This window comes from Orycteropus afer, unplaced genomic scaffold (assembly GCF_000298275.1).
Source record: "Orycteropus afer afer isolate SDZICR_OR568_19922 unplaced genomic scaffold, OryAfe1.0 scaffold00274, whole genome shotgun sequence".
NCBI classification, from domain to species: Eukaryota; Metazoa; Chordata; class Mammalia; order Tubulidentata; family Orycteropodidae; genus Orycteropus; species Orycteropus afer.
In genome coordinates this window covers 772,798-799,659 of record NW_006921861.1, presented here as the reverse complement: position 1 = coordinate 799,659, position 26,862 = coordinate 772,798, and the positions used below count along the sequence as shown (strand labels likewise).

Genomic DNA, 26,862 nt, shown 5'->3' with positions numbered 1-26,862 from the left:
CCCACCAGGCAAAGAACCACAACCAGCTGAGGTGCTTGCTGAGGGCAAGGGAAATACAGAATGGGTGGTGCAAGAAGTAGTTCTGAATATCAGCTATGACCACGTGATCAGCTATAGACACGAGGACTGTGATTGTTGTATTTCTTCATTGTATATGTGCATCGAATATTTTTGTTTCCTTCTGTTATGAACTGTGAAATGTAAATAAAGTTAATGCATTTTGGTTGTATGTGTACTAGCGTATCATGTTAGGCACAAATATGACTCCATAATTGTCCTTATTTAGAGATTACATATGGTTAAGAAGATGTGTACAACTGCCAAGTTGACAAGGGGTGGACAGTGATAGTTGAGCTGTGTTTCAACTTGGCTGGACCCCAGTTTTGTGTGGTTGTTCCCATGATGGGATCGGATGATTGTGTTCTGAGTGGCCAATCTGCTCAAGGGGAGTTTCCCTAGGGGTGTGGCCTGCTTCCAGAATATCCAGCAACATCCTGGGAAGAGAGACATTCTTCTGTGGATTGGGACTCTGGTGTGCTGCCTACAACTTTCTGTGAGTGAGCAGCCCACCATTAGGCCCGGAGATCTTGGATTCATCTTTCATTGGAGTCAACAGCCAGTGTACTGCCTGCCAGCCTTGAGCTTCTTGGCCCCCTGTGGTTGCGGAAGCTAAAGCTGCCTCTAGCCCAACGTTTCCTCCAGGGACTTTGGATTTCCCAGCTTCTCCATATTTGTGAGCCATTTTCCTAAGATAAATTTCCCTCTCTCTTTGTATATATATAAGCTTTGGCTGGTTTTTGTTTCTCCAGAGAACCCAGTCTAACACAGGGTTCATTAGAAAAACAATAAGCATAATACACCATATGAAAAAAACAAATGGAAAGGACATAATTATATCAGTCGCAGAAAAGACATCTGACAAAATCCAACACCCATTCAGGATTAAAATGCTCAACAAAATAGAAATAGAGGGAAATAAATCAGTATAATTAAGGGCATATACACAAAACTAACTGACAAAATTATTCTCAATGGGAGAGACAGAAAATATTCGCCTTCCCAACAAAAACCAGACAAGGTTGACCTTTAACACCACTCTTATTCGATATTGTATTGGAAGTTCTAGCCAGAGCAAACCAGGCAAGAAAGGGAAATAAAAGGCACCCAAACTGACAAAAAAGTAAAACTCTCTCTATTTTTAGATGACATGATCCAACACACCGAAAATCCCAGAGTCTCAATAAGAAAACTACTGGAACATATGGAAGGATTCAGAAAAGCTGCAGGATACAAAAATCAATTAGATTCCTTTACACTAGTAAAGAGCACTCTGAGAGGACATCATGAAAGCAATACCATTTACAATAGTCACTCAAAAGATGAAATACTGAGGAATAAATCCAAGCTAAGATACAAAAGACTTACACAAAGAAAACTATAAAACACTACTACAAGAAATAAAGAAAACCTCACTGTCGTTGAGTCAATTCAACTCATAGTGACTGCTCCTTGGGTTTCCGAGATAATATAAAAAGACCTATGTAAATGGAGGAACATACTATACTCATGAATCAGAATACTGAACACTGTAAAAATGTCAATAATACTCAAAGTGATCTATACGTATACTGCAATCCTGTTCCAGATTCCCTCATCATTCCTTAAAGAGATGGAAAAACTTTATATGGAAAGGAAAGAGATCCTGGATAAGCAAAGCACTGCTAAGGAAGAACAAAGTAGGAGTCCTTACGCTTCCTGATTTCAAAACCTACTACACAGCCACTGCAAAAAGGACGTGGGGACAACATCTTCTGACCTCCTCTTACTTCACAAGAGTGAGACAGAATCACCATCAGCAGCACAAGGTTTATTCCTATGAGGCCAGACATGCCACCACCCTCCAGCCTTTTTACCATTTCTGACACCAACCATCCCTCCCAAGGCACTGTCTACTTCTCTGCTGTGTTCGATAATTAATTGCAATGGGCACACAGAACTCACAGATAATACTCAAGACTGTGGGGTTTATCAGGAAAGTAACAAACTACAATTCAAGTTCAGGCACGCATTCAGGATATAATTCTTCGATAAGGACATTCTCCCCTCTGCATGCTTCTCTGGCCCTTGGCCTCTCCACCTGGCCTCTGCTCTGCTTGGTAAGTGTTAGAAAGCTCTTTTAGCTTTGCCAATAGGTGCACTTAGGTGTACCCTACTCTGCCAGCAAGCCTCCTGCAAAGGCACTCAGCTTTCTCACTCTGTAGGTCGACAAACCTGCTGCTCTGTCTTGTGCCTCTTGGCTCTACTTCCTCCATGTCTCTGCCATCTCTCTGCCAAGGAGGTGCAGTGCAAGGCTCAGGTCCAAGGATGTGCTCCACTCTACCTCTGGCTCTTCTCTCTTAATGGCAGTGAGATTTCCCTTTCTGCCTCTAGGAGGGCTTACTTTAAGCCTAGCTGAACGACAAAACTAACCGATCCCCACCTGAGAGTTCCATACACCTTATTTTCATGTTCCTACCCCCACAAGGGAGCTCTGGTAGCATAGTGGCTAAAGCACTTGACTGCTAACCAAAAGGCTAGAGGTTCAAACCCACCAGCCACTCCTTGGAAGGAAGGTTGGGCAATCCTACTTCCGTAGTGATACTGTCTCGGAAACCCAAGGAGGAGTCGCTATGAGTCGGGAGCGACTCAATGGTACATAACAACAACAACAACAACAACAACCCCCACAAGGTGCCACATACCTTATTTATTTTACTAACAAGCTATCCAATTCCCTTGGTGAGTCACAAGGCACTGTATATTTGCACAGTTCCACCCAGTAAACTGGTGGGAGTCACAAATACCAAGGCTAAGAGAGCCATACTAAGTAATTCCCTGCACCATAGCCACAACAGTCAAAACAACCTGATTCTGGTACAGTAACAGATACAAAGACCAATGGAACAGAATTAAGAACTCAGAAATTAATTTATCCACCTATGGATAGTCTTTTTAACAAATAATGCTTATAAAACTGGATATTCATTTGCAGAAAAATGTAACAAGATCCATACCTCATACTGACTCAAGATGGGTCAAAGGTTTTAAATAGAAAATCTAGTATAAAGACCATTAGAGAAAAACTAGGAACAAACTTACGGGCCCTAAAAAATGCATAAACAGTAGAAGAGAAACTAAGTAACTAGGACCTGCTGAAAATTCAACACATCAGAAGATTTCACCAAAAGAATAAAAAGAGAACTCACAGTGGGAAAATATTTTGGCAACAACATATCATACAAGAGACTAATCTCTAAAATTTATAGCAAACTTCAATACCTCAATAAGAAAAAGGCAAAAAATCCAATTAAAAAATGGGCAATTAAAAAAGAGGACAGGAACTTAACCAAAAGACATTCAGGTAGCTAAACTATGTTACACACACACAATGGGATACTATGCAACTATGATAGTTGGGGGTTGTGTGTCAACTTGGCTGCACCATGATTCTGAGGGGTTTAAACAGTTGTGATGTGGTTATTCCCATGATGAGATCTGAGGTATATGTTTTGAGCAGCCAATCCGTTGAAAGGGAGTTTCCCTAGGGGTGTGGCCTGCTTCCAATATATATATATATATGGACATCCTAGGAACATCAGAGAATCTTCTGTAGATCTGGATCCTGTTGTGCTGCCTACAACTGTCTGTGAACGAACAATCTACGATTCTGCCTGGTGATTGTGGATTCATCTTCCGCTGAAGTCAACAGCCAGTACACTGCCTGCCAACCTTGAGCTCATCAGCCCCTGCAGCTCCATGAGTCAGAAAAAGCCTCCAACTTGATGTTTGATTGGAACTTGGGACTTGCCAGACTTTATAACTATGAGCCATTTTCCTAGGATAAATTTCTCTCTCTCTCTCTCTCTCTCTCTATATATATATATATATATAAGCTTTACTGGTTTTGCTTCTCTAGAAAACTCAGCCTAACACAGCAACAGTAAAGAGTAATGATATAATCTGCAAAACACCTGATAACATTTATGAACCTGGAGGGCATAATGCTGAGTGATATTAGTCAACCACAAAAGGACAAACAATGTATGAATCCAGTATTATAAAAAGTCAAGTAAAGGTTTATACATAGAAAGAAACATCCTTTGATGGTTACCAAGGGTGGGAAGGCAAGGGAGGGTAAACTGCTAACTAGAAGGTAGACATACATTAACTTGGGTGAAGGGGAAAGTAATATATAATAAGGCAGAGGTCAGCAAAAAATAATCAAGGAAAATGAAGACACTGGTAGAAGCACAAGAATTATCGGAAAGACAGGTAAATGCTATAACATACACAATCCTCCAATAACAACAATAATCTACAAGTGGATAAACAGATACACATGCAAGCTGAACAGCTGTGGAAAGGTGAATGCCCACAAATATATATATATATATGTTTGACAGGATATCTTTACATATGTATTTACATGTATTGCAATTATATCTACGTATGTGGTAGAGCATACAGGGGGCAAAGTTATGAAAAATTTTTAGCCACAACCAAACTCCCTTGAGGGAGTGAGTCTCTAGACCTGAGGATCAATTTCATAATCTTAGAGAGACATCAAGGTCAATAAGCACAATATAGTCCTCAAAGAACCTGTTATACATTCTACTTTGGTGAGTAGTGACTGGGGTCTTAAAAGCTTGTGAGCAGACATCTAAGATGTAACTATTGGTATCTCCCTGTCCAAAGCAAAGAAGAGTGAAGAAAATCAAAGATGCAAGGAAATAATAATTAATCCACAGGCTAATGGACCATGCAAACCTCAACCTTCATGATCCTGAGACCAGAAGATCTAGATGGTGACTCACTATCACTACTGACCACTAAGAAAAGGATCACATTAGAAGGTCCTAGAGAAAGTGGGAGAAAAACGTGGGCCAAAACTCAAAATCATAATAAAGACAAGCCTCTCTGATTGGACAGACAGGGAAAACTCTGAGACTATGGCTCTTAGTCACCCTCTCAAGCCTGAGCTGAACGCACTCCCATGGTTCAACTCTCAGCCAAACAAAAGACAGGTCTATACAGAGAACAATAACACCAGGGAAGTACACATTCCTTAGAATAATCAACCATTTTAAATTAAAAGGGTAGCATCTGTCTAGGGAGAAAGTTCAGAAAGCAGGAACAGACAGGAAAGAAGGATACACAGGGAAATGGGAATGGGGAATGAGAAATAGGAAACACAGGGAGGAAGTGGGATGAGTGTGTTACTGTTACAACGTGGCAATTGCAATTAATGGCATGAAACAAATATGTATGAATTATTGAATGTAAAATTGATTTATTCCGTAAACTTTCACCTAAATCACAATAAAAAGTTACACAGCAACAACAAAAAGGAAGGTGAGAATGGTTGCACAATTTGAAGAAAGTAATCAGCATCACTCAATTAAAGATGTAGAAACTGTTGAATTGTATATGTCCGGTTGTGTATATTCACAACAAAAAATATATAATAAATTATTTTTAAAAAGAATATACACAAATTCATTACTAGCTCTTTACCTGTGTCTATCTTCAAAGAAATGGTGCTCAATTCTTGCATCTCCTTTGGGTTGAGTGGACAGGAGAGCATCCACCTTCATTACTAAGTCACTTGCCCTGAAAAATGGGGGTAGTGAAATTATAGCATATCTTTAACCGAAGGTTTTTCCAATTATTATTGAACATATAATTATAATCAGCCCAAATAGTGAACATTAACAGATGGTTTTGAGAAAGCATAGACTCCGTACTGACAAGCATGAGTTGAAGTAATTTCCAAACTGATTAGTTCTATAACATTGGGGAAGTTTTCATTTTCCCTTATGTGGAATGTAAATACTGCCTGCTTTGCCTGTCTCCTGTAAATATTACATTGAAATCATATTTAAAGCCCCTTGCTCAGGGTCCGGCGCAAAATAAGTTGTTGGTTAAGTATCATTTACATTCTCCCCCACCTTCTTTGAAATAACTTTATTATAGCAGTGCCTAAGGCATTGGGAGCTCTGGTAGCATAGTGGCTAAGACACTTGCCTGCTAACCAGACGGCTGGCGGTTCAAACCCACCAGCCACTCCTCGGAAGGAAGATGGGGCAATCCTACTTCCGTAGTGATACTGCCTTGGAAACCCAAGAAGGGGTCGCTATGAGTCGGGGCCGACTCGACAGCACATAACAAGGCATTGGACTGCTAACCAAAAAGTTGGCAGTTCAAACCCATCAGCTGCTTCACCTAAGGAATATGGGGCAATCTATTTCCATAAAGACTGAATGCCTTGGAAACCCAACGGGAGTCACTATGAGTTGAAATAGACTCAATGGCAGTGGGTTTGGTTTGGGTTTGGTGTATGACTGGAATAACATTCAGAGAAAAGAAAAAAAAAAGAATAAAAAGGAGACAGTTCAGATTATACGCAATACCATCATCAAGAAATAACTACTGATAACATTTTGGTGCGTAATTCTGTATTTTGAATATATAAACAAAAATAAGATCAATAATGATGCATTACAAACATCCTTTTATTGGTTGATCAATATAAGTATACATTAAAATTTTTTATGAGTTCATAATATATTTATATGTATACCATCATCTGCTAAACCAACCAGCTACTGAATATCTAGGGTGTTTCCAATTTCATCATTAAAATCAATAATGTAGTAAACAACTTAGAAATATATTTCCTCCTTCCCTACCCCTTCTAAAGCTGATTTTTAACCAAGATCTTCAACTAAATTATAAGCCAGAAAGAAATGCTTGAATTTACTGACTCAAGGGTTAAATTTAAAATAAGAATTTTTTTTTTAAGCACATTTAAATACATTTGAACTAGGATCAAACCTATATATTTTCTCATTGATCCCAAACAACTTTATCAAATTATATTTTTTGGTTCAATTTCTAAATACTAACTACAATTACGTATAATATACTCCATTTCTTTACTGTGACGTGACACCTCATGGACACAAAACATTTGAAGGGACACCTAGCTAAATGGATCAGAGTGATAAGGCCAAAAAGAGACTCCCTTGAGTCTCATGAGATACCACAGTGCATGAGCCACAACCAGCTTCAGAAAGCTGTAGAGCAGCCTAATATTGTAGGACTGAGTGAAGAAAGTAAGCTGTGGCTTGAATACAAGGGCCACTCCCAAGGTGGAGAGCTCCTGCAGTAATGAAAACTAGAGGAGGCAAGGTGATTTTGAGAATCCAAATAGTTTTAGCATAAATCTTTTAGCAGTGCTATGATTACCTTATTGCCTTAAACTTCCACAAGACGGACCCACAGCCATTTCTGGTTGGCAAAACCAAGTCTGTGGGACACAGTCTGGTACAGAGTGCAAGGGGCTCCTCAAAGCCTCCAAAGAAAGAAGGGACAGATTAAGGATGTATTTCACCGAGTCTGTGCCCTGCTAAAAAGATTGCTTTAAGTGATGGAGCATCTCCCAGCCTACATCAGAGGAGTATTTTAGAGGCCAGAGCAAGAAACCTAACTCATGAGGCACTGAGATAGGAGGGAACATCTTTACCTATAGCTCCAATATTGAGAAAGATGAAAAAAAGATGTCTTCTCATATTACATAAGATTTGGCAAAGTGACTTAGGTAGCTACTGAAGCCAAGACTTCACTGAGAATTCATAATGAAAACACACCTCAGCATAATGGTGTATAAAAAAGATGAAGGAAAAAGCCAGAAGTATTTACATATTCATATGATGTTTATTCCAAGTACAGCCCAGACAAATCATTTCTTTTCTTCCATTAAGGGAAATAACTCATTAAAATGCATTAGGCAATAATAAAACTAGAACAATAAAAATAAACATCAACAATAACCAACTCATTATCACCTTTGGAGGAAGCAAGAGAAGCAGCTCATTATTTTGAACTGGTAAATAAAGGAGAAGCAGCACTGAACCCTCTTTTCCTTTCCTGTACAAAATAAAACTAAAGGATAATTGATAAGTGATGAAGGAAAGTATCTCTTTATAGAAGTATTCCAGGTCATAAATAAACTAGCCCCTCTACTTTTGAATATGCTTGAAATTTTCGATAATAAAGTTTTTAAAAGGGGGAAGGGTGATGAAAACAGTTCTTTTATTCAATAAAACAAATCAGCTTGTTTCAATAGAAGTATAAATTAAACCTTGAGGTGAAGAGCATTATTACATTTTAAAGCTGAAAGTAAATCACCTTGGACTAGGTAGCTGTGGTATAGTAAATTACTTTGTGTGGCTTTTCTATCCATAAGTCTTTGTAAACTCCAAGGTGGGATTTGCTATGAGCAACTGAGGAGCTCCTGATTGCTGAAGGTGTCCACCTGGAGTATTTCTGTTGGGAGTGGCACAAAACAATGTTCTGGGAGGTGCCCACTCTCTCTCAGGTGCTTAGAGTTCTGATGCTATAATTGGCTAGTTTGGCCACCCTGCCGGGCTCAAAAAGAGGCCTCTTAGAGGCAGAACTCTCTCTGACTGCTGGCTGAGGAAGACGTGCTGCAGAAAGAGATACGGGCTCCTGAGACACGCGTTGCTGGGAAAGACGCAAGAGACACTCATTGCTGAGTGAGTCACCAAGGGACCAGCACTGCTGGGAAAAAGACTGTGAGAGACTGCTGGCTGAGGGACGGTGGGCTGGAGAGAGATAGAGACTGAGCATTTTTCCTGAACTCAAATTGTAGCTTGGTGCTTCCCTAATAAACCTTGTAATCTGTGAGTTCTGTGTGGCCACTGCAGCGAATTATCGAACCCAGGAGAGAGGTGGTGGGTGCTTTGGGAGGAACGGTTGGTGAAAGGGCTGGAGGAAGGCAGCATGTCTGGCCTGGCAGGAATAGGCCTTGGGTTACTGCTGGTAATCCTGTCTTCCTCTTGTGGGATTAGAGGAGGTCAGAACATGTGGCCTCCTCGCCATTTTTGCAGTAGTGTATGTAAATGATATGTAATCCTCATATATAATCCTTTCCTGTGAGTAAAGTCATATTAATACACATCCTATGATATGAACCAACTAATTTCTTCTACAGCAACACTTACACATCTTCTTCTATTTGAAGATGTTGAATATGAGATTTTATTTTCTGTCCTGAAGTTTTTAGTATGATGTTCTCCAGGAGGTGGAAATCATCTTGATTAAACAGTTCACTATCCTCTAGTGGCCCAATAATCTGGAAAGAAAAGAAAAGAAGAGTAGTGGTCAGTGATAGAAAACTACTGTAATCAGGAAGCTATCAAGGAGTCTTTTGTTGTCTTCAGCTGTCTTACAACCCAAGTTAAAGACGGTTGACATGTACATATATAAAAACCCACGATGTCAAGCCCTTTCTGACTCACAGCAACTCTTTAGGACAGAGTACAACTGTCCCATAGGGTTTTCAAGGCTGTAAATCCTCATGGAAGCAGACTGCCACATCTTCATCCCATGGAGTGATTGCTGGGTTTGAACCTTTCAGTTTGCAGCACAGCACTTTAATAACAGTGCCACCAGGGCTCTATTATGTACACATGTAAGTAAAATAAATTAAAAATAAAATCCAAATCAACTTCTACAGTTATTTATTTTTCAATTCCTCAATTAGATACAGTTTGGGTCTTCATATTTCACATTATTTTTTCAGTAAAAGTAAACTCAAAGTAAAATAAAATACCAGAATTTTCACTAAATTTCACTGAATGAAAACAAAGCTAAAATGAAGATGTAGTAGTAGGTATCAGACATTTTGCTTGAAGTGCTACGAGTCTAAAGTTTGGTATGCCCAGTATAGCTTAATTTCAGTGGCTATAGATAGTTAAGAAAACTTTTAAGCCTAAATTAGTTTAGTTCTTCTAGACTGCACGAACTATAAAGTAAACTTATGAGGATATGGTTTCACAGAGATGAGTATTTTATGTATCAAAAACTTTGCTGTTTTATGTTCTGAGAGCATCTACATTCTCAACACCTTACACAACTGTAAAACAGAAAACAGCTGGAAGGTTTCACTCAGAGGCTTTTATGTCAAAAAGTATACTTCCTTTGAAAATAAGGGAACAGAAAATTATCATCAGCACTTCATAAGCCCCAATCACCTTTGGAAAAAGAGCAGCTGTTTGACGAGTTTACTAGTTTCATAGTAGAATGATGCAAAGACTTTTCACTGCTCTAATCTGAAGTCATGCTTGTCTCAGGACAAAATCCTCACCCTTCCATTGCTGATCACTGCCCTTTGTCCCTTCTTCAGTTTCAGAACATCCCTGCAGTACATGGCGTGAGACAAAATGAAATCCATTTTGGAAGACTCAAAGACCTCTTTAAAAAGACTGAAATCCATGCCCTAGGGAAATAACAGTTGTTAAGGAAAGGTTATTGTTATTAAGCAAGCCATATAAATGAATAACCATAATGAATAAATCATAAATGTTTTAGTGGAAAGTAGTAACTAATTTAGCATTACGATGTCTCAGTCTTAATTCTCCAATCTACCTCTGAATCTCCCCCTACCCTCCACTTATCAGGTACTACATATTTCCCTTTTCCTAAAATGGCAAACTAGTTTGCATTTTAAAGTCCCACTAATTTTGATTCAAGTGAGGGTCTTTTCTAACTAAAACTTCAAACATATTCATCATTTTATAAGAAATTTTAAAACAATACTTTTGGAAAAGTAATTTATATAAATGAAGAAACATGAATGTATGTTGGAAAAGCATCAATATATAACCCTCTAACTTATAGAGAAATCTAATATTGCCTAGAGCTTAAAACTACACAAAAACAAATAGCTTTTGGCTTAAAAGATATACATACTTATACCATGCACATCTTAAAACCTAGCAAAAGTAATAACAGTAATATAGCAAATTGTTATTTTTTACGAGTCTTGCAAATTTAAAAAAATAAAGTCCTCTGAAACTAAGAATGAAAATCACAAGTGAATGTGATCAGAAAACATGGCTGCCTCAGGAAAAACAGAGACTTACTCCAACAGAGAATGCCCCAATATCAGCCCCTCTGGCCAGGGCCTCTGCAGTCTCCTCCTTGACCATTTTGGTGATGAAGTTCTTTGCAGAGTTGGAGGTCTGCATTTGGAGGGCTGCCCATATTGCTCTGGAGATCTGAGTGTTCTCATAACTTATATTTTCACTTGGATTATTTATTATGCTTATTCTCACATTATTACTGGACTTCTGTTGACAGAATGGGAAATAAGAATTATATGGTATTTTTTTAACTGAAAAAGTAGCATTAACATGTCATATTCCATAACTAGTAATAAAATTTCTATTAAAAGTCTTCAGAATAAAATTCAAATGCCACAGCCATGTATTCAAAACCCTACATTAGATGGCATCGATCTACCTTTCCAACCTCATTTCTGCCCACTCTTGTAAATACAGCACACATTACAGACCATTAGTGTTCTATCTTCCCTTTACATGCTTTATTCTAACATGTCACCCCCTCACATTGTAATGTCGATACACACTCCATCCCAATTTTAATTCCTTAAATTCCAAACATGCTTTTTTGGGCACTATTCAAACTGTTCTTCCTTCACAAAGTCTTTCCAGACTGCTAGTAAACACTAATCTCTCCATATGTGAAAAAGCATCCATGTAGAAGATATTTGAGATCCATTAAAAACAAAAAGTATCAGGAATGTAAGCAAGACAAATTTATCCCTATAGGCATCAAAAGACATGTACAAGAATATTCATGACAGAGTTCTATATAATAACCCCAAAAACAAACACCCTACTTGTCTGCCACATCAATAAAATTCACAAGGAAACAAACTTGATGGTATAGCCATAAAATAGAATACTACATAATGTAAAAGCAATCACAAAGAACAAACCACCATTACTTGCAACATCATGAATGAATCTCATAAAATGCTAAGCAAGAAACCAAACACCAAAGAATATATACAGTAAGATTCTGTCGAAATAAAGTTTCAAATACAGGTAAAACTATTCAGTGAGGTGAAAAGAGAGAAAGGGGCAGTGACTGTGGACAAAACCAGAGTAAGGCTTCTGGAAATCTAGTACTTTCTCTGTTTTGATCTGGATGGTGGTCACATGGGTGCTTTCACCATTATACTGTGATTATTCCTATGATTTGTACACTTCTTTTGTGCCTGTATTTTACTTCAACTAAAATATTTATTTAAAAATTGACCTCTCCCACTATAACCGTACTCAAGCATTTATCAATTTGCATTAGAGTGCCTTATACATATATCTGGGAGCTCAGGTAGCGTAGTGCCTAAGGCACTTGACTGCTGCTAACTAGAAGGCTGGTGGTTCAAACCCACCAGCCACTCCTCAGAAGGAAGGTTGGGCAATCTACTTCCGTAGTGATACTGCCTCGGAAACCCAAGGAGGGGTCGCTATGAATTGGGGCCAACTTGAGGCACACAACAAGAACAACAACATACATGTACCTAGGGAGCCCCAGTGGTGCAGTGGTTAAAACGCTCAGCTTCCAACCAAAAGGTTGGTAGTTTGAACCTACAAGCTGCTCTATGGGAAAAAGATGTGGCAATCTGCCACCATAAAGATCTGGAAACCCTATGGGGCAGTCCTACTCTGTCCTGCAGAGATGGTGTGAGTTGGAACTGACTCAAAGTGGAAGGTTTGGGTTTGGTGGATGTATATCTAGGGGCTGTGGTGGCCTAGTGCCTAAGGCATATGACTACTAACCAGAAAGCTGGCAGTTCAAACCTACCAGCCACTCCTCAGAAGGAAGGTCGGGCAATCTACTTCCATAGTGATACCACCTCAGAAACCCAAGGAGGGGTCGTGATGAGCCAGATCCGACTCCATGGCAGTGCATGCGTGCATGTGGATATATATCTGTCTTCTTCAACTAAAATTACACCTGATTTAAAGATAAACTGGGCAATAAAGGCATTCAATGCATTAGGAAACTAAAACCACGACGATATTTCCTTATTTCTGTAAGGCATTCCAGGGCACAGCGTGTAAAGGGCTGTGATGTTTCGATGAAGATCCAATCTGTAACAGCTCAGGAAAAAGGCATTTAACATCTCATTCTCTAACAATGAGACTCTTTAAAAGAATCAGATTCTCAAAAAAAAAAAAAAAAAATTCAGATTCTCAACTGTTCCCTGCTGCCATTTGATCAAGTTCGGCTAGTTAAGTGGAGTACATTTTTCAGAGCCTCTTGATGTGTGTTCCTATACATACCTAGATCTATTTCTATTCCCAAGCACACTCATGTGCTTATACAAGATTTCCCCTACATCAGACCTCTCTATAGGTAAGGACCCTGTCTCCCACACACAATATACAACATGTCTTTGCAGCATCTCTGAAGCAAGAATATAAAATCATGCAACAAAAACTTATGTAGTATTTATAATTATAGTTTTTATCTTTAAAATAATCTAATGCCTTAAATAAAGCCAGAAAACTGCAATCTTTTCTTTTTTTCTTACTAGCCGGCAGACATCTTAAGAAATCTGATCCTTTTCCACAAGCATTAGGTACACAGGATTGCCACCTCCCCACCAAAACAATTACATAAGAAACAAATGCCCCCTGAGTATAACTGACCTTCAAACAGAAATACAAATGAAAATGTACACACTTGCCTGATGTTTAATAGCATCATACAATAACTGTCTTCCAGAAAGCCTATCAAAATCCCCAACAATCCAAAACGTTATTGGCCTAATAAAAGAATCATCTGTAGGAAAACAAAAACATACTGAGTTGGAGAAAAAAAGCACATTCAATGTTTCATTTCTTATTAAACCAAATGATTTCTGAAACCATGCAAAATGTAAGAAAATAAGTTTAGTAAAGAAAGCAAAAGTAGTGAAACTTCTATGTAAGAATGAAAGCCATCTGGCTTACTGACAAACTAGAACATGCACTGATTAATTCTATTATGCTATGATTATCTGTTAGCACATAAAATGAAAAAATACTTTAAATATGTAAATAATGTATTATACCTATTCCTCACTTTTCAACTATCTCTTTATCCAATATTTTACATTTATGACAATAGTACAACACCCACTATTCAATATTTTGCATATTAACAATGTACATCTGGCAGTAACGAATGCTGAGATGAGACTAACAAGGACTGTGATGGTGAAGTGTCAATTTGGCTGGGCCATGATTCTCAGTGGTTTGGCAGTTATGTGATGATGTAGTCATCCTCCATTTTATGATGTGATATGGTCATCTTTCATTTTTGCTTAAAGCCAATTTTCACATAATGACCTGGTCTTTTGGAATCTAACCATATAGATAAGTGAGGAGTAGGTATATAACCTTTAATCATATTAGTGTAACTGGCTGGAATAAAATTCTTTACAAAAAATTATCCATTCTGATATAGCCATTGGAGCACACAGGTTCCAGAAATATCATAGTAATGTGTCAGTAGATTCTGAATGGCAATGGTTTCTGAAACCACATAAGATTAATTAAGAAAATGAATAAAGCATACTATAATTTTGAGTTACCATATATTTCCTTGGAAGACATTCCTAGACAAAGGTAAAGGAAAAAGAGTAGAAGACAAATATCATTGCTGTAATTAATACCTATAAGAGTCAAACCTCTAAATACTCCCTAACATGATCTATTCCTCTTGCTGCTCCTAAATCACATACTTGGTATAGATATTTTAAAAAGCATGAACTCACATATCATCACAGTGATATTGTGAGGATTTTGGGGCAAATGCCTATACTTACATATATGGGAAATGAGAAATTCTCTCTGGGAGAAGAATACAGAAAGGATAAAAATAACTACCTTAAATGATAATCAGTTCTCAGAAAATGTTGACTAGATGTGAAAATAATGTTTCCAATTAAAAGAGCATCATTTTACATAACCTTAGCCTAAATAAACAATAGAATATAAAAATCAGTTTAAAAAATATGTAAAGCTTACCAGAACTAAGTTTATCTCATGAAACACCCTCTGACATAATACTGTCATTGAAGAGGTCGGCAAAATCAATTTTTAAACCATTAACCCATTTTAACATCATAAATGTCTTTCCATTTTGAGCCATGAAAGATTTTTCCTTTTGATCTTAATATGTAATATCAAATTTATAAAAGCATTGGAATTTTTAAACATATACAAAGAATTAAAATTTAAACTGTTATTTTCTAGACTCGTTACATTATAAGAAATAATAAAAGAAAATTATGTAATCTCTTTCCCAATAGACAATAAAGGTAAAATTACTGTCTCAATCGCAAAAAAAAAAAAAAAAAAAATGTTGAATCTAAAATACTGCTAAAATGGATTACCTCTCTTTGTCAGATAGTTCATACTATTGGCTATAGCAGCAGTCTTGCCTTGAGAATCCAAGACAGAAAATCTAGCATAATCATCCACAAAGAAGTTATCTAAAATACAAAAAAAATAAAATGGATTTATAACTAATATGCCTCAGTTCAATCTAATGTTACCATACTATAAAACCCAAAAACCAAACTCCCTGCCCTCAAGTTGATTTGACTCATAGTGACCCCTCCTTGGATTTCCAAGGTCCGACTCCACGGCAAAACAACAACACCTCTACGGAAGTAGATTGTCCAATCTTCCTTCCAAGGAATGGCTGGTGGGTTTGAACTGCCAGCCTTCTGGTTAGTAGTCAAATGCCTTAGGCACTATGCTACCAGAGCTCCTTACCATACTATAAGACACATAAAATGAATGTGAGTAAAATAAAGTTTCATGTTTATTGAACAAGCTCAAACATGTCCTCTACCAAATAAATCATATTTTAAGACACAGAAGAACTTCCCTAACCTATTGGGGATGGGGACTGAATGGCAAAGAAAATATAAGAGTACTCCAATTTTTATTCTTCCACGTCTAACAAAGTAATACTTTACCTTAACAAAAACAAAGTCATTTTCATCATTTTAGATATGTATCCTCTGCTTAATGCCCAAAGTCAAGGTTCTTATTCATTATTTCCCCTTTGTTCTTACTGTTGTTAGATACCATGGAATCAGCTCTGACTCACTGCAATCCTTTGTACACAACAGAACGAAACACTGCCCCTCAGTCCTGTTCCACCCTCACAATCCTTGCTATACCTAAGCCAATCATTGCAGTCAGTGTGTCAATCCACCTTGTTGAGGGCCTTCTTGTTTTTTGCTGACCTTACACGTTAGCAAGCATGATATCCTTCTTCAGGGAATGGTCCCTTCTGACAACACGGCCAAAGTAGGTGAGACAAAATCTGGTCATTCTTGCTTCCAAGGAGCATTCTGGCTGCACTTCTTCCAGGACAGATTTGTTTGTTCTTCTGGCAATCCATAGTACTATCAGTATTCTTTGGCAACACCACAACTCAAAAGCATCAATTCTTCCTCGGTCTTCCTTATTCATTGTTCAGCTTTCACGTATATATGTTGTTGTTGTTGTTGTTATGTGCCGTTGAGTTGGACCTGACTCATAGCGACCCCTCCTTGGGTTTCCAAAGCACTATCACTATGGAAATAGATTGTCCCATCTTCCTTCCGAGGAGTGGCTGGTGAGATTGAACAGCCAGCCTTCTGGTTAGCAGTCAAGTGCCTTAGGCACTATGCTACATTAAAAGTACCATGGCTTGGATGCACCTTAGTCTTCAACGAGACATCTTTGCTCTTTACATCTTTGCTTAAAGAAGTCTTTTTCAGCAGATTTGCCAGTACAATATTATGACTGATTTCTTGACTGCTGCTTCCATTGGTGTTATGGTGAATTCTTTGATGTGGCCCTTCTAGCCATTGTCCTCCATTCGGTGATGCACTGTAAATCCTATTATCCATGCCTGTTTGGAGAGGTGTAGTAGTTAAGGTTAGGTATCAACTTGACTGGGCAGCTGGTAGTAGTCATTCCCTATAATGACTGGCAATGGGCTCTGTGATGGTATTTGCCCTGAGCTGCTGATTGTTAAAATCATCCACTTAGGTTATTTCTGTTGGGGCAACACAAGTGGAATGTATATTGAGTCCTACCTTGCTGGAGGGTATAATTCAAATCACCACCCTTAGCTTCCTTGAGGGTATACCTACGAATCTCCTGGGAAAGTTCCCTTTCTCTTGCTCTGGTTTTGTGTTTTGGCTCTTCATCTCACCCCTGGATTTGAGACAGCAGCCATCATCTGATCTGCTTGATCGAGGTTCATCAAACCCTGAGAATTGGGAGGAACCTCCAGACCCACTCACAGACCTGGGACTCGCCAGCCTGCCAGCCTCCATCACTACTACGTGAGACGATTCCTTGGGTATATGTTCTGTGAGGCGTTACCACAAAATAGAGAACCCTAAGACAGGGGAAATTACTGGGAGGAGGAGGAAGAGGAGTTAATGTCCAAAATGATGGAGTGGCACAGTAGTTCCAACATTTGGGACATCTTTAACCTCCACCTCATGGGGACTGGCCTTGTGCTGATCTTTGAGAGAAATTGGTCAAGCAGGTGTTCATGGTGGAACCATGTAATACAAAATCTTTGACAACCTCAATCTTTTCTCCATTTATTATGATGCACTTTACCATTCCGTTGTGAGGATTATCATTTTCTTCATGTTGAAGTGTAATCCATACTGGAGACTGCAGTCTTTAATCTTCATCAATAAGTACTTTAAGTCATTAAGCAAGGTTGTGTCATCTGCTTATCACAGGTTGTTAATGAGTTTCGCTCCAATCCTGATGCCCTGTTCTTTTTAACATAGTCCAGCTTCTCAGACTGTGTGCTCATCATACAGATTGAATAAGTATTGTCAAAGGATACAACTCTGACACACTCCCTTCCTGATTTTAAACCATGCAATATCCCCTTGGTTTGTTCAAACAACACACTTCCAATCTATATACAGGTTCCTCATGAGCACAATTAAGTGTTCAGGAATTCCCATTCTTCTCAATGTTATCCATAATTTGTTATGATCTACACAATTGAATGCTTTTGCATAGTAAATAAAACACAAGTAAAGATCTTTCTGGCATTCTTTGCTTTCAGCCAAGATTTATCTGACATCAGCTATGATATCCCTTGTTCCACATCCTCTTCTGAATCCAGCTTCCATTTCTGGAAGTTCCCTGTCAACATACTGATGCAACCATTTTTTAATTATCTTCAACAAGATTTAACTCACATGTGATATTAATGATATTCACATGTGATATTAACGATATTGTTCGATAATTTCCACATTCTGTGGGATCACCTTTCTTTGGAATGGGTACAAATATGGATCTCTTCCAGGCAGTTGGCCAGGCAGCTGTCTTCCAAATTTCTTAACACAGACAAGAATTTAACTCCAGCATAACATCTGTTTCTTTAAACTTCTCAGTGGGTATTCCATCAATTTCTGGAGCATCATTTTTCACAAGTTCCTTCACTGGAGCTTCACCTTCTTCCTTTAATACCATTGGTTCTTGATCATATACCATCTCCTGAAATGGATAAACATCTACCAATTCTTTTTGGTACAGTGACTCTGTGTTCCTACCATCTATTTTTGATGTTTCCTGCATCATTCAATATATTGCCCATAAAATCTTTCAATATTGCAACTCAAGGACTCAATTTTTTCTTCAGTTCTTTCAGTTTGAGAAATGCTGAGCGTGTTCTTCCATTTTGGTTTGCTAATTCCCAGTCTTTGCACATGTCATTATAATAACTGACTTTGTCTTCTCAAGTTGCTCTTTGTAATCTTCTGTTCAGCTCTTTTATCTTGTCTTTTCTTCCATTTGCTTTAGCTACTTTCCATTCAAGGGCAAGTTTCAGAGTCTCTTCTGACATCTATTTTGGACTTTTCTTCCTTTCTTCTCTTTTTAAACTTTTGTTCTCTTCAATGGATGATATTCTTGATGTCATCCCACAATTCCTCTGGTTTTTGGTCACTGGGGTTTAATTTGTCTGATCTATTCTTTAGATGGTCTCTAAATTCAGAAGGGATATATTCAAGGCCCTATTTTGGCTCTCCTAGATATCTTTTAATTGTCTTCAGCTTGAACTTGAACTTGCATATGAGCAGTTGATGGTTTTTTCCACAATCAGCTCCTGGTCTTGTTCTGGCTGAAGATATAGAGCTTTTCCATCACTTCTTTCCACAGTTATAGTAGATCTGATTCCTGTGTATTCCATCTAGTGAAGTCCATGTGTATAGCCACCATTTATGTTGTTGAAAAAAGATATTTGCAATGAATAACTCATTGGTATTGCAAAATGCTATCATGCGATCTCTAGTGTCATTTCTATCACCATATTTTCCAACTACTGGTGATTCTGCTTTGTTTCCAGCTTTTGCATTCCAATCATCAGTGACAATCAACACATCTTGACTGCATATTTGGTCAATTTCAGACTGCAGAAGTTGGTAAAAATCTTCAATTTCCTCATCTATGGCTTTGTTGTTGTTGTTGTTATTTGCCATCGAGTCAGCCCCGACTCATAGCGACCCCTCCTTGGGTTTCCGAGGCAGTATCACTACGGAAGTAGGAATGCCCAACCTTCCTTCCGAGGAGTGGCTGGTGGGTTTGAACCGCCAGCCTTCTGGTTAGCAGTCCAGTGCCTTAGGCACTATGCTACCACAGCTCCTCATCTATGGCTTTGGTAGTACATAAAATGTGAGTAACAGTATTAACTGGTCTTCCTTGTAAGCATATGAATATTACCCTATAACTGACAGCACTGTACTTCAGGATAGATCTTAAGACATTCTTTGTGACAATGAATGCCACACCATTCCTCTTTGTCATTCCCAGCACAGCTGATCATACAGCAGTCTGATTCAAAATGGCCAAAACCAGTCCATTTCAGCTCATTAATCCCTAGGATATTGATCTTCATGCATTCCATTTCATTTCTGTTAAATTCCAATTTTCTTAGATTCATACATACATTCCATGTTCTGATTAGTAATGGATATTTCCACCTTTTCTTCCCATTTTGCATCATGCCACATCAGCAAATGAAGGTCCCAAAAGCTTTACTCCATCCATGTCATAAAGGTCAACTCTACATTTCCCCTTTACTCTTGCTAAAATCCCAATTATACACATTAATTTTTCCTACTGACAAAAATATCTCTAGCCCATTATTATGAACCCTCTGGTTCCAGCTCTCTGGCCATATGTAGTATTATACCCAAGACAAATGCCACTTCTCATCACTGTCATACAAACACAGCCTGCTTGCTCATCCACCTATCTATTCCTTCATCCATTCAGTCATCCACATACCATTTCAACAATGCATCACAGGTGCTTCCTATCCGCTCAGCCATTGTTCAGGGAAAAGAAAACAATAGTAAGTAAGACAATCACAATTTACAACATCAGGTGGTGGAGAATTGAGAGCATCATGGCCTTAAAAATGAGTAGCCGTTTATATAGGTACCAAGCATGGCCTTAAAAATGAGTAGCCATTTATATAGGTACCAGGACAACCAAGGCCAAAGAGATCCAGGTGATGGTACTGCAACCAGTACTAGACAAGGAGGATGCCTGCTCTTCTCACTGATATCTTCCCTCTGCAGGCAGATCATATCTTTGGCACTATGGTCTAGTATTCTTTCACAGCTGATTACTACAACACCCAGAGGAAAAGGAAATCAAAACCCAACTCCCTACTGGTAGCATAGTGCTGTGGTGGTTATGTTTTTGTGTCAACTTGGCTGGGCCTCGTTGAGTGGCTGGGCAGCTGGTGGTAGTTATTCCCCATGATGAGACTGGTAATCAACTCCATGGTGGGATCTGCCACAAGTAGCTGAGTAGCTGCCTTTGGGATGTGGTCTGCTTCCTGTATATAAGGAGAAGCCTTGGGAATGGTCTCTAGCTTAAGAAACCTTGAACCCTGCATTAGCCATGTCGTTGCTCAGCAGCCTGCTATTCTCTACCAACCTTGGGGCTTACAATGGACTTAAGTTAAAGTCCTGCCGTGCGGTTTGGTAACATTGGGACTGTGCCTTTTTACTTGTCAACCTTGGGCTTCTCAGCCTCAGCAGAGAGCAGCCGTCTGAGTGAAGAAATGCCTTTAGCTCCAGTGAACCGGGAGCAGGGGCAGAGCTGGACCCCAAGGTTGAGGGGCTTTCACACAGCCCCTAGAGCCTGGCACTTTGAACTTGGACTCAAAGCCTCCAAATTGTAAGAATAAACTCCTGTTTGTTTAAGCCGTCCCATTTGTGGTATATTCCTGTCAAAGCGGCACTAGATAACCAAAACAAGTGCCTAAGGCATTTGACTGCTAACCAGAAGGCTGGTGGTTCAAACCCACCAGCCACTCCTCGGAAGGAAGGCTGGGCAATCTACTTTCATAATGATACCGCCTCAGAAACCCAAGGAAGTGTCACTATGAGTCGGATCCGATTTGATGACACTTAACAACAACAACAATTTATCAGTATTCCAGATATAGCCTTTTACTGTTTGATTAAAAATTATGGTAACAAGAAAATTACTGTTGGTCTTGCTGTATTAAAACTTCTGATAAAAAGCAAAATCTGACTGTGAAAAAACAACTTAACCCATTTTCTAATTTTTCAATTACAAGCCTACACTGTCCTCTACCTGAATGAAAAAATATCAAGTTTTAAGTATATTAGAGATAGTTGTCAAACAGTAATAATGAAAAATGGATTGATATTTTCAGTATACGTACACAAGAGCAAAAACAAATACACATGGTTGTGACTTCACTATTACATATAATACAAGTGAGAGTTTATGGTCAAATGATGATGTCTCCACAACATTACCAGATGTTTGTTTAAGTGGCCTTCAGATTCTCAACTTGAAGGCATAAGAAACAAATTGTACAAGGGCTTAATATATAAGAATACGTTAAAGCATTCTTATGTTCATCACATGATAAACTAAAGAAAGAATAAAGAAAATGGGGAACTGTCAGTCAACTGATTACCCTAAAACTGATTACTTCTTCTGTGTAAAGAAGAAGAAATGGAGTACTGATACATGCTATGACATGGATGAACCCTGAACACATCATGCTAAGTGAAAGAAGCCAGTGACAAAGTATTTTTACAGGAAATAAAAATTCTGCTTTTTCTGAACAGAAAAAGCAAATCTATAGAAACAGAAGTAGATTAGTGGCTGCCAGAAGCTAAAGGAAGGAGGGAATGGAGAGTATTAATGGGTGCATGGTTCCTTTAGGAGTGATAATAATGTTCCAAAATTAGAAAGTGATGATGGTTGCACAACTGTGAATATACCAAAAACTCCTGAATTCTACAGTTTAAAAGGTTAAGTTTTATAGTACGTGAACTACACTTCAATAAAGCAGTTATTTTTAAAAGGGCATTATTAGGTTCCCAGAGTAAAATTAGCTGAAATACTTGTTGACATGAGAGCAGACTGATTCTAATGAGGACTGTATTAGAGCTTAAATTCTAAAGCTCTTGGTTTATGGAAGGCTGCAGTCTATAGTAGGAGCCCTAACTCCATTTATTTATTTTTTTAATTGTAATTGGAATGAAAGTTTACAGAGCAAATTCATTTTACCTATTTCCATATAACAGTTAATACACATTTCATTTCTTGACATTGACTGCAATCACAACGATGTAACAGCTTTCTTCTAACTTCTTCCCTGTGGTTACCTTTTCCCTGTGTCTTTCTTTCCTATGTATTCCTGCCCTCTGAGGTATCTCCCGGTGAAAACAGCGCCCTTCCAGTGGTGTAGTGCTTAAGGCATTTGACTGCTAACCAGAAGGCTGGCTGTTCAAACTCACCAGCTACTCCTAAGAAGGAAGATTGTGCAATCTACCTCTATAGTGATACTGCCTTGGAAACCCAAGCAGGGGTCGCTATGAGTCAGATCCAACTGGACAACAGTGAGTTTGGTTTTTTTGATCTTCCATTGTTGATTTTTCCAAAGAGTGTAAATGTTCACCTTATATACCTGTCTACTATTTGGGTGGAAGCCACAAGACTGAGTTCAATTCTAGGTCTCAGGGGTTTTACCAGTCTTTATTAGATCAATAAGGCTGGTCTTCTTTACTATTTTGAATTTTGTTTCACACTTTTCTCCCACTCTACCCAGGATCTCCTATTTTAATCCCTTTCTAACTGGCTGACAGTAGTAGCTGAGCACAACCTCGTTCTTTCTGGTCTCACGGTCTTGTAGGCTGAGGTTCGCTTGGTCTGCTATTCCCTTGGGCTATTACCATGTGTCTTTGGTTTTCTTCATCCTCCTTTGTTCCAGATGAGAAGAGACTAACTGTTGCATCTTAGATGGCTACCTGTAAGCTTTTAAGACCTCAGTCACAATTCACCAAAGAAGGATGGAAAACAATGTTTTTGTGTAATATGTTATGCCAGCTGAGCTTGATGTTCCCTACAACCATGGTCCCAAGCCCAAAGGCCAAAGACTATTTTGAGTCTTGACATAAGTTCAGATGCCATTTGAATTTTTTCTGATCATCAAACTAACAATACCCAAAAAACAAACTCACTGGCATTTAAACAATGCTGACTCACAGAGATTCCCCATTAGGTTTCCAAGGTGGTAAATCTTTAAAGTAGACTGCCCGATCTTCCTTCTGCCACACAGAGGCTGGTGGATTTGAAGTGCCAACCTTCTGGTTAGCAGTCAAATGCCTTAGGCACTGTGCCACCAGAGCTCCTTCCAAACCAGAAATATGTCCTGGGAAAACCTAGGGAGGGGCAGTTTGTGCTCAGGAAGAGTGTGGTTAAAAATAGATTACAACTTCCAGCCAAGCACAGGAAGTGGCAGTTTTGCCTTTAGACTTACTTACACAAAGAACCAGGGAACTTGTCTAGGTGGGTCTTCAAGGATTTATCTAAAGCAGCTGCATTTTATCTAATGTAAGTTAAAAGGTGGGGTTCCCATGACTATTAGTCACGGCCCCATGGTCATGATTCATACACTGACAAGAACGTAGCCAGGTGGTCAAACCCCCGAAACAATCCTGTAACTCTTTTTAATTTGCAATTGTGTACATATCCCAATCACAGTCCTTCCAGCTCTTCTGTATTCCCACCTGTGATAATAATGAACTAACCTGCCACCAATCATGATTTTATGATAATTTCCTTTGTTTTCTGTCATAATAATTAGCCCCATGGCCATGAGTGAGCAGATTCCATTCCCTCTTTGTATTCTGTACATGCTGATGGTTTCCCTCATGCTGGAAGACTGTATGTTTTATCTTTATCCTGTTTAAGACTCAAGAAAATGGTCTCCATAGAAAATGTTTGAGTTGGGGGTCATTTTTACCATAGTACAGGACCAAGAAAATCCAGCTGCTTAATTGCTATATGGCTTGTCAGGCAATCAAAAATTCAGGCACATTCCTATTGCCCAAAAAAAGCTTAGTTTGGCATTTACATGGTAATGAATAATTTTCAAAGGTCTTTCATGCCCCTCAAAAAGTCTACTGTCATGGCTTAAGTCAGAAAGCATTTCTCTTCTCTTATGAATTTAAAAAGGAGCTATAGCAATGGTTAAAGCATCTGGCTACTAAGCAAAAGGTAGGAGGTTTGAACTTACCAGCTACTGCATGGGAGAAAGATGAGGCAGTCTGCTTTTGCAAAACTCTTACTCTGTCCTATAGGGTCTATCAAAAAGGACTAGATAATAATGACTTTTGTTTGGGTTTATGAATTTAAAAGATCATATTATGAACTTGGAATGCAAGATGTTTAAACACAAAAATTTGTCACAATCTTAGGATACATTCTAAACATAATAATCTAATAAATGGAAACATTCCAAAGCACAAACCAAACAATATTTTTTAAAAGCACAAAGATGTTCCTGAACTGCTTCTTACTAGTTGATGTTAAATCCAGGTACTTTCGTTCAGCTGTCAAAATTCTAGAATTGATTCGTGGAACAACATTTGGCTGATTCATAATATACTCAATCACATCTTGATCACTGGACAGTTCACCCTTCAGAAAGAAAAAAAGGGGGGGGAAGGGTGTTAACTTTATATTAAATACAATTCATTAGGAAATAAAAATATATTAGCTTTATACTACCATCAATATATTGTCAACAAATAAGAACAGAAGTCATCATGCTATCAGTTCATGTTTGCCAAAAGAGGCCCTGCTGGCAGCGTGCCTAAGAATTCAGATGCTAACCAAAAGGTTAGTGGTTCAAACCTATCAGCTGTTCCAAGGGAGAAAGATCTGGCAATCTGCTTTCATAGAGATTACAGTCCTGGAAACCTATGGAGTAGTTCTACTCTATCCTATAGGCTTGCCATAAGTTGCTATGAGTTTATTTGAGGATTGCCAGATATACACGTATGAGGCAGGTATTGCTTATGTCCTTTTCAAAGATGAGGAAGCTGAGGCAAAAAAAAATTGCTACATAACATACTCCAGGTCACTAAGCTGCTAAGAAGTGAATTTCAAATGCAAACTCATATTCAAGTGGTCTATCCACAAGCCATTCTACTCCCTTAAAAAATAAGCAACTTACACAAATCAATTACAAGCTAACAAGCAAATATCTATCTTGGGATGGGCCTTATGCTTAGTTTTTCTCTAAAGGAGAGACTCTAAGGCTTGCTCTATATATTTTGTTATAAAATCACCCCAAACTCATTTCAATCTCAGGCTTCCAAGTAACCTGACTTGAATTTCTGGCATTTTGCTAGCGATACACAGCTCCAATTGTTTTTTAATTATCTTTAGTAAAATGTTACTTGCTTGTAATATTAAGAATATTATCTGATAATTTCCACATTTAATTGGACCACCTTTCTTTAGAATGGGCATAAATATGGATCTCTTCCAGTCTCTTGGCCAAGTAGGTGTCGTCTAACTTTTTGGGCATTTGAGCACTTCCAGCGCTGCATCCATTTGCTGAAACATCTCAGTGGGTATTCTGTCAATTAATGGAGTGATGTTTTTCACCAATTCCTTCAGTACACCTTAGACTTCTTCCTTTACAACCAATGGTCTTGGATCACATGCTATCTCCTAAAGTGAATGTACATCAACAAATTCTTTTTGGAAGAGTCACTATGCACTCTTTACATCTTCTTTTGATGCATCCTGCATTTGTTCAATATTTTATGCATAGAATCCTTCAATATTGCAACTTGAGGCTTCAATGTATTCTTCACTTCTTTCAGCTTAAGAAATGCTAAGCACATTTTTATTTTTCCCTTTTGATTTTCTAACTCCAGGTCTGTACATATTTCATTACAATACTTTGTCTTCCCAAGCAGCACTTTGAAATCTATTGTTCAGCTGTTTTACTTAATCATATCTTCCACTTCCTTTAGCTACTCTCCATACAAGAGAAAGTTTCATGGTCTCTTCTGACCACCATTTTGATCTTTTCTTTCCCCTCTTTTATAATGATCATTTGCTTTCTTCATGTATGGTGTCCTCAATGTTATAGCTTCAGTCACTGGTGTTCAATCCGTCAAATCTAATGAGATTGTAAATTCAGGTGAGTCTGGTACTGTATTGCCTCAGGCATTTGACTGCTAACCGGAAGGCTGATGGTTCAAACCCACCAGCCACTCCTCGGAAAGAAGATTGGACGATCTACTTCCATAGTGATACATCTTCAGTAACCCAAGGAGGGGTGGCAATGAGTTGGATCCGACTCGATGGCAGTGCATTTGGTTTGGTTTTGGTTTTATGCTCAAGGTGGTATTTTGGCTCACATGTTGTTGTTATTGTTAAGTGCCATCATAGCAATCCCTCCCTGGGTTGCCGAGGCAGTATCACTACAGAAGTAGATTGCCTAACCTTCCTTCCAAGGAGTGGCTGGTGGGTTTGAACCGCCAGCCTTCTGGTTGGCAGTCAAATGCCTTAGGCACTATGCTACCAGAGCTCCTTT

General features: G+C 38.6%; 1 protein-coding gene across 1 annotated transcript in view; it reads right to left on the bottom strand.

Moving 5' to 3' along the window:
* Nucleotides 1-26,862, bottom strand: part of UGGT1 (UDP-glucose glycoprotein glucosyltransferase 1) — a 407,666-nt gene that overhangs the window by 169,181 nt on the left and 211,623 nt on the right. Inside the window, exons 16-23 of the mRNA XM_042782263.1 lie at nucleotides 24,827-24,947; nucleotides 15,320-15,418; nucleotides 14,516-14,539; nucleotides 13,628-13,722; nucleotides 10,989-11,195; nucleotides 10,211-10,342; nucleotides 9,066-9,196; nucleotides 5,554-5,649 (exon numbers count right to left, since the gene is read on the bottom strand). Coding sequence (XP_042638197.1) covers nucleotides 5,554-5,649; nucleotides 9,066-9,196; nucleotides 10,211-10,342; nucleotides 10,989-11,195; nucleotides 13,628-13,722; nucleotides 14,516-14,539; nucleotides 15,320-15,418; nucleotides 24,827-24,947 — 905 coding nt within the window. The remainder of the gene's footprint in view (nucleotides 1-5,553; nucleotides 5,650-9,065; nucleotides 9,197-10,210; nucleotides 10,343-10,988; nucleotides 11,196-13,627; nucleotides 13,723-14,515; nucleotides 14,540-15,319; nucleotides 15,419-24,826; nucleotides 24,948-26,862) is intronic.